The sequence below is a fragment of the Phaethon lepturus genome, unplaced genomic scaffold (assembly GCF_000687285.1).
Source record: "Phaethon lepturus isolate BGI_N335 unplaced genomic scaffold, ASM68728v1 scaffold15363, whole genome shotgun sequence".
Taxonomy (NCBI): Eukaryota; Metazoa; Chordata; class Aves; order Phaethontiformes; family Phaethontidae; genus Phaethon; species Phaethon lepturus.
Genome location: NW_010528517.1, coordinates 42909 through 51864, shown reverse-complemented (window position 1 = coordinate 51864; position 8956 = coordinate 42909). Strand labels below are relative to the sequence as shown.

Sequence of the window (8956 nt, the reverse complement as noted above, 5' to 3'; positions counted from 1 at the left end):
CTCCACATAGTCACCTCTGGGTCACAATTTTCCATATTTGCTCTTGCACCAAAGATACGTTTTGCCGCAAAGACGCCTTTCCCAAATCTGTCCATGCCAATTTTCAGTTATCACCTCCCCTGGATCCAGGCCTGTATCAGAAAGAGCAACACAAATAAGTCGGTTTTGGTAAGTGAGACACAGCATTCATTTTATTTTTTAGCCACACCTTGCTGGCAATTCTCACTTTATACCAGCTGGCCACTCACATACAGCCTTCTCTGCCCATCAGGCTTTGTAATCTTGCAGCTTAATCCTACCATTTTTTTGTGTGAAGTCCATCCAGAGAAGTCTACAGCCAATTTCTACGTGGTTAAAATTCCAGGTCGCTTTTGCTAGCGTGACTTACAGAAACCCAGGCCTTCAGTGTGTCCCTGACGGCTTCCATCCAACTGCCCTCACAATGTAGCACCCTCATTTTTTTTAAAGTCTGCCCTTTCAAATTTTAGAGCCTTAAAAAAAGACCAGCTTCCACTTGGACTCTCATGGATTTTAATGGAATCGACATGTTGTCTCTCAATCCAAGTTAATTTCTAAGAGCTGAAAAGAAATAGCATGTACAGATAATTGAACTTCCTTCAGAACTTGCTGAAAAGGTCATCTGCTTCTGGTGAAGCTGGAGATGACCTCGAATGTGAATTAGTTTACCCAGTTATCAGGAACTGCTCAAGCTGAACCACACCGGTTCGCTGTAAGCATCAGTGGAATTGCCACTACCAATACGATAACCAGTGACCGCTGCAGATCTATTTTCATCTACCATTTTCTCTGCTTCTGAGCGATAAACAAGGAGAAAAGAAAGCTGTAGGACAGGCTGCTAGGGGATGGTGTGTTACCTGGAGATACCCCGTGCCCTGGTACAGCTGTTCTCTCCACTCCTCACCCAACGCAGCAAGGACACACAAAGACACAACCGTTTTGCCCCACGTCATCTGGTTTCCCGCCCAGCTTCTTGCCTGGAAAGGCAAGTTTGGCATGTCCAAGGACAACTGTAGGTACAGGACAAGTGAAAGGGGACTGTGACTACAAGGCTGGCTCCCTTTTCTTTTCAAATTCTCAATTATTCCTCCACTAGCTTCTGCCTCTCAGTGAGGTTCAAGTCTAGCTCCCCACTCAGCCCAAAATTTAAGCCCGGGGTGATGGTTTGCTAGCCCTTTGCCAGACTGCCACAGTTCTTTAGCGCCTGCTTCCCCACATAATTTTTTGGTAATTTAAAATGTCATACAGTAGAAAGGGGATAGTCCATAAAAGTAACAGTCCATAAAACAAACCTTCCTTTAATGAGTTTGTAATCTAGATAGAAATCCTCACAGACGTGCAGGTGGCTGAACGGGACTAAAAATAGCTCTCGTGCCACCATATGCAGACCAAAGGGACTGTATGCAGCCGTGCAGATTTAGAAACCGAAGTTCAGATATGCTGAGCATCCGCAGTCAGGAAAACCCACCACAAGCAACAGAATCACACAGAATATAGTTCTGTTCTGTCTCTTCCTTTGGGTTTGAAAATGCTCATGGATGCCTCTGCTCAGATTTCACCAGTGCTCTATTTTTCTCAGTGCAGCTTTGCAAAAGACCAGAACCGGCACCTTTTGCATGTGCTTTATTCTGCTGCCTATATCCTGCCTTCTTGGGTATTTCTAAAAAAACCTCTTGTTTTGTTACAAAAAAGGTGACTGAAACAAATAGCACTTTAGACAGACACCCCTACTGCCCCATGGTTAGCCAGGCTTACTTTAACCTTTTGCAAAAGATGGGTCACAGAGAATATCTTGCTGCTGCTTCAGAAGAGTGTGCCACTCAAAACTCTACTGGCAGTACTTTCTGGGGAGCGGGAAAGGAAACGAAACCAAATTTTGCTCTCCTGAAGATGGAGAAAACATGGTTTTTAAAGAAGAATTGTGGCAGAACCTGACTCCATGCTAGGAGCTGGGCTTGCACCCATCATCCCCCCCCCACCTGCTAGGGGAAACCTTGCGCATGAGCGCTGCTGATGCAACACAAAAGCTTGTTGCATCATACGACTGCCAGATGAGACGTTTGTGCTATGAGAAAAAGCTCAGGACACAGATTCCGGGATCCTTGAAGAGCTCTAGGGTTAGGGCCGCAACCAGCAAGGAAGGGAGGCACAGACTGTAAGGTGAGAGGCTGCCTGGCAGCATGGCCTATGACTTTAGCCTCTTCGAGAGCACGGCAAGAGCGACCAACCCTGGGGAGCCAAGGGCGGCGCTGGCTGTGTGAAAAGCCTCCGTCTGGGCTGCTGCTCTGCTGCGTAAGGAAAAGCTGGAGAACACAAGGAGGTTTACCGCGTGCTGCTCATGTTAACGGCGAGAAACGTACGTTGGAGGGAGCAGAAATTCAGGAAACGCTGATGCATTAACCCTGGCTAAGAATGGGCCTGCCAGCATTGTACTTTGCTCTGCTTCTCTTCCTGTCCCCCATGTCGGCGTTTAGAGGCCCTCGCTAAGGCTGGGCTTCCCTTAAGAAGGGGCCTTTTCTGTGCAAGACGTACATACGCTGCAGAGACAGCTCTGGTCATTGCAGGTTACATTGCGATGTTTGTTTTTTGGAGTTACACAGGTGATCCCAAATCTGGGAGAAAAAAACCCAAGGTCTCCTCCGGCACTCCCCTCCTGCAGGAGGAGTGTGCTGGCCCAGGTACCTCAGAGAGTTTGCAGGGGGCTTGAGTCCGAGCCTTTGATAAACCACAAATCCCATGGAGTCCCTTTTCCATTCATAAGGAAAGAAACTCCATGCAGCGCGCAGAGCTGGAGGAAGGGCTCAGCTTTGCCAGAGACCTGCTGTTGCTTTACACCTCTTTTACCTCTCCCCTCTCTCATCTGCTTTGACTGCAAGTTCTTTGGGGGCACATCGAGCCCTTAATACAGGTTTGCACAGAAACTGATGCAAACACGTTTCTGATCTTGAAGGCTGAAGTGTTTTTATAATATGAGTCAAGTGAGCTTTAAGTCTGACTTCTCAAAACTAAGAGCCAGAGCTGTGGCCCCTTGGGTGTCTGGACACTTTCTTACCTGACACTCCTCGCCCTGAGGTGGGTGAGCGCCGCTAGCCCCGGTGGCAAGATTTCCCCTCAGGACCAGGGTGGGTTTGCACTCCCTTGCACTCAGCAGCTTCGTTGCTTGTTGGTGAGGAACAGAATAAAAATGCACAGTAATAGTGCAACCCCTGCCCCCCCTTCACCTTTGAAAGCCAGAGGTCTTTGTGCATTAAACATGCCTGGTTTCAGTCCCCAGCCACATTTTCCACGGTGTCAGTGCCAGCTGGCTGGGCTGTTTATTTTAGGAAACAAATAGCTGTATCATTTGCACACGCCCTTATAGGCAGACACAGGCTCTCCACTCGCGTTCTTCAAAAGAAGGGAAGGCAAGATGAAGAGCTCTTTGTTGCTCTGCGTGGCCTTGGCCATCTCCTTGGGGTTCGTCCTTGTGGCAGGTAGGTGAGAAACGAAGAACATGGAAACTGCGCTTAAGATATCAGTGATGGGTTTTGTGTAATTGGCCGTTATTAATTCTACCAGTCAAAAATCAGTCGTCCATGCCTGCTCAAGCAGCCATGCTTCAGCGGCGCTCGGACACCTCAGTGTCTTTCTGCACCAGAGCTATGTGTTTTTAATTGCTGTCTTGAGGCTAAATAAGTGATGATTAGCTGCAAATTTAAGACTTTATGATTAGCCATCTTTGATCGGGTTTCTGAAGCAACAAACCGCGAACATGCACGCTTGCTTTTCAGCGGTGCTAGGAAGCTTGGCAAGACTCCTACCTGCTAGATTTAAAGGCTTCTATAATCTTCCTGGTAATCCTGTCATGTGGCTACGGTCAATTTATTTGCAATTAAACTGTAGTTTATCACACGACTCCACTAAATGTCTCGGGGACTCTTGATTTAGACTGAGATCAGACTAAATGAGCACACTCCTCATGGTGGTTCACACGTGATAGATACTGACTACATTAATGCCAGATCTCGATACAACAGTCTAAAGTTACCTTCATTCACACGGTGTATCTGGTCCGCAGGATTGATTGGTGCTCAAGGATAACCATCCCAACAGCACCCACAGCAGCGTCCCTGCCTTCCCTCCAACTTTTGGGAGAGGGAATCTTCTTGTCGACCCAGGCAGGTCCTTGGAAATTATTGCTTCTGATGACAAGTGACCAGCTGTATAATCTATTAGCTGAAAAGGCAGAAAAGACTGAAAAGTACTGTGTTGGTCCAACACAGATCGCAGGCTGTTTTTAGCCATTCATACATATGACTTACACACACACATAAGCAGCTTAGAGGAGAAGTTAAATTAGAGTTACAGGAGTGCTGTTTGTACTATTTATGTTGATATTGTTCTATTTTGGGGCCAATTGAACCTCTTCCTACTTCAATAAAGTAGCCATTTGGACCTGCAGCATAGTTTGAATAGATATTTTTGGAGTACATAGTGATGCTGCATCTGGATTCTGCTGGGCATCACAGCATGTTACAGGATGATCCAATGTTGGAATGTGACAAATTTTGTCAAAAGAAAAAAATCTCCTCATGAGTTTTGAGGAGGAAAGGAGGGAATACCGTACTGCAGTAAACCACGCACCAGAAAATCCAACCTGCAAACATTTAGAAGGGCATTTGGAAATTTTGTATTTAACTACCATCTGCACAAAGGGACTTTACAGGGTGATACATGGAAGTATTGCTGATCAAACTGTCTCGTTTGGAGCTTTGTAATTGTACTTTAAAAAAAATACGGAGTACCAGTAACGTTTATGGTGTCTGAAGCCAAGCGTATTACACCAGGAATTAAATCAGTACAATATTTTTAGAATACTGTAAAACAAAATCCTGCATAGTCATAAAAAAGTATGTTAATATAATTTTAGAAGAGGAATTAAAGCCTGCTCCCAAAGGTTTTGGGACAACTCTCAAAGCCAATAGGATCAGACTTGAATATTGGCTTTGGATTAAGGGCTTAGAAAGAACTGCACACGACGTTACATAGAATACAGTGACAGAGAGCAGAAGATCTATGTGAAGGACAAGCAGCTAGAGACTCTCTCTAAAAGAAAAGAAAGGCTAGGACTCAAAGAGACAGAGACTGAAGAGGCTTTCGTAGTAAGCTTCTGCTTCAGAGGGAAATGTTCATGTTGAGTGGTGAGTTGGGACAGTGGAAGCATGCAGACCAACAGAGATTGGCACAACTTGTACAGAGAGACAAGCACCATTAAACTCTAAATAATGACCATCTCCATGTCAGATATGATTATGTATTTCTGCTTTGGTGGGGCACACTGCAGTCACAAGTATGACTGGTCTTACACTACGCACACATTTTGCAGCAGCAATTTTACAGGTGGCCAATTGCACTGGATGCTGTAAGGAGAAACACTAAAAGCCAGCCCTTGCTCTAAAGGGCTCAATGGGCATATGGTATAGTGCAACATACTGTAGAGGGATGAAGAAAATCGTGAGAGCGGTAGAAAGGGCAGTATCTCCTACACGCCTGTAGTGGCTTTCTCCAGTGCCCAAAGTAAGGGAGCAAACTAATTTCCTTCCTGATTGAGAAGCTCCTCACAGAATCTTCTTCAGAAGGTATTCTGCTGCCAATTATCACAGAAACAGCGTTTGTACCCAGCAGGTGAATTGTAGGGTCACTCTGAGGCATCATTTTTGGTTCCTGTTTCACAGCCTGTAAGGAAAAGTAACCCAGTGGAATGGAAGCAGATGAGACCACCATCTTGTAGGGGCAGGAAGGAATCTCCAAGAAGCCTTAGGTAGAAAACCTGGAATGGTATTTGCATGCATGGACTAGATACCTGGGGGCTCTGCCAATCGATATCGCAGAGGACCTGACCGTGTTGGGTCTTGTAGTGCTTCAGGTGACAGCTGAGCTGCTACCAATAGCGGCTAACAATCAGAAAACTTACGGTCCAACTCAGAGTCCATGTGCTGCTCCCTGATCCCAGCTTTGCTGTTGCTCCCACCAGCTTTCAGCACTATCCCTTTCACCCTATAGCAACAGGAGCTGTTGATCATAAAACCCAGCAGTTCTGGACACGGAGATAAAGAAAACAGACAAGAGCTTGTGCAATATGTGTCTGCTTCGTTACTGGTCCATGCTTTGATAACTCAAACAAACCTGGCTATTACAACCAAAGCTTTTGAGTCAAAATGACTGTGAAATCCTCCAGAGACACGATGAACACAAACGCTTTTAGCCTCTTTCTTCCTTCCCTCCACAGGGAAGGAAGAAACCAAGGGACAAGCCGAGTAGGTGAGTCCACAGAAGTGAGGTCCATCTCAGCACAGTATAAACTATCCCTATCTTACAAAAACCACTGGCTTTGGTACTTCTAAGCAGGTTCAAGGTGCTGTAGGAGGAGTGATGCTGCAAACTGATGGCTGTGAACTTGGTTTTAGGAGCATTTAGAAATACAGAGGGGTATTAAAACCTACCACTTAAGAAGGGTATGACTGTCTGTAGGTAAAAGCAAGACTGGCTTGTTATGGCTGAAGAGACCAGAGGCTCTGGGTTGGGGAAAACCAAGTAGCAAATAACAAGCTATTTCAAATCTATCTACTTGCACAGTGAGGAGGCACTGCATGCCACCCAGAACACTCAAAAAGCCTCCGAGTGACAGATGGGATGTTTTACCCTGTTTTGACCAAGTTTCATATTGAATAGCATGCTATAAGTGCAGGAGATATGCCCAAGCTGTTTCTACTTTATTTGAGTAAGAAAATCAGGACTGGAGTTTTCCCTGCCAACCACAAGCATCAGAAGGGCTACTTGGCATTCACTACCAGGTCAGCAGGCTGCCTTCTCCCGGGGTCCTGTGGTGCTTTTTGGCATCTGTTCCCTCAGGGACCTGAAGGATAGCATAGCACTCAGGGAAAACTGACACATCTGCCACATTGGCAAAGTCAGAGACATTTATTCGGAGGCCAGATCCAAACTAGGATTTGGACTGCTAGACTAGTCCCGGTGCATGACAGAGGAATCGGGTAACATACCCCGCTAGGGTAAAAACAGTACTTCAGCTGCCAGATATAGCTTGAGCCTTGCAAGGGGACTGCCTTCCCATTTCATGAGAAACCCCTGAATATTTGCCCCTCAGCAGCCACACGGTGTCCGGGTTGATAATTTTCTCCTTCCCAGACCTAACACGTCCACATACAGAAGCATACTGTAGACTGAGCAGGAAAGACCACTCAACTCCTCCTTGCCCAGATACTCACTTGTACCTCTTGCAACCTAGACTTGAATCCATCCAGATGCCATAATGGTGCCTTTCTGGCGTTCTCATCACTTGGCTTTCTGCTAGAGCAGGTTTCCAAGTTTTTCTTCTTGACCCTGAGAGAGCATATCCTGTGCTTGCAGGTTATCCATGGGACTCTGACAATGAGGAGCACGTGCTGGTCAATAATAAGTGTCAGTGTGTAACAGTGACCTCAAAGTTCGTCCCATCCAAAGAAAATCCCGGTGAAGAGATCCTGGAGAGAAACATACGCATCCTGTAAGTGGCAGACAAGTATTGCATGGAGGTGGTGAACAGGAGATGAAGCCTAGTATGGCTTTGCCCTTTCTTTGCAAATTTGCCTTTCTTTGCCCTTTCCCAAATCCTGGCTTTGATCAAGTGAGCTGTTTTTCTATGGTATCCTGGAATATTTGCTTTTGCTTTGTGTTTTTCTAGCTCACATGAACCTATTTGGTATTTGTCCCATTCAGATACAAAAAGCATCTCCATGTTTTAAGCAGGCCAGTAGTAAATTTACAAATTAGGCTGGGGAAGTAGAGTGTAACTATTCTACAGGTCGTCTAATCTGAAACAAAAACAGGCCCATGATACTGTGATAAGAAGCCTGCTATTTTATAGGCTGGGACAACTAGTTGATGCCTAAACTATCAGAAAAGGTTAATCCTGTGAGACACATGTCAGTTCAAGAGTAGGATGTTGTCCTCTTTATCCACACAAACCATACAAAAGTATGTGTGGCTCTTGGAAACATGGACCAAATTCAGTCTCAGAGCTGCAGGAGTTCTGGTAGAGCTCACAACAGGAGAAACACTAATTAAACATCTCAGTCCATGTCCTGCAGGTGTCTCGGGCATCTGCCAGCTCTGAGTTCAAAAGAAAAAAAGAAAAAAGGGTTATCAGCACCGTCATCTTGAAAGTGGCACTTTCAGAAATTGCTGCAGTCCTCTTGAGGAGGGCTGTTGCCTTTGAGGACACAGAAGGGCCAAGTTGTGCCATTCCTGGGCTTTCCTATGGAGAAGAGTCAGAATGGAAATATGAAGAACAAGATGAAAGTTGAGAATTGTTCACACAGCAGAGTAGTCCCCTGTTTAATAAGCAGTTTTCATGAGAGCGATTCTCCTTCCTCCTTTGCAGGGTCCCCCTGAAGGCTCGAGAGAATATCTCTGACCCCATGTCCCCACTCAGAACCACTTTTGTCTACCGTATGACTGAACTGTAAGTAATTTTGTTTACTAAAATAATTTCCTAGGACTTAACCGCCCCTGCAGCATTGCCCACAGCAGCTCAAACACGTGCTTGAAGGCCAGTGGAGAAAGTGAGGCAGGGTCACAGAAGAAAGTTTTCTCCATGGAGCTCAGCTTTCATATTCTGTCGCAAGTCAAGAAATTGTTAGCTCTATGATTAATTCACATAAAAAGGTCTCACATTTACAGGAAATGTTTCATTCTGACCCCTGTTCATCTCAAATGTCTTAAATATCAGCAAAATACACCTTGCCTGTTTAACCTTCCCTTTCAGGGACCAGTCTTGCCAATAGCAGTTTGGCAACACTAAAAACATCTGCCTGGGAGTTCCTGTGTAATACCTAGAAAGACTGCAGTACCCTCCTAGCTACGTGTGCGCAGACCAGCAAGGAAGATTTGGGTTTCAGCA

General features: G+C 45.6%; 1 protein-coding gene across 1 annotated transcript in view; it reads left to right on the top strand.

The window, feature by feature from the left end:
* Positions 1-661: 661 nt before the first annotated feature.
* IGJ (immunoglobulin J polypeptide, linker protein for immunoglobulin alpha and mu polypeptides) overlaps positions 662-8956 on the top strand; it is an 8588-nt gene continuing 293 nt past the window's right edge. The window contains exons 1-4 of the mRNA XM_010283702.1: positions 662-673; positions 3380-3491; positions 7426-7561; positions 8438-8518. Coding sequence (XP_010282004.1) covers positions 662-673; positions 3380-3491; positions 7426-7561; positions 8438-8518 — 341 coding nt within the window. The remainder of the gene's footprint in view (positions 674-3379; positions 3492-7425; positions 7562-8437; positions 8519-8956) is intronic.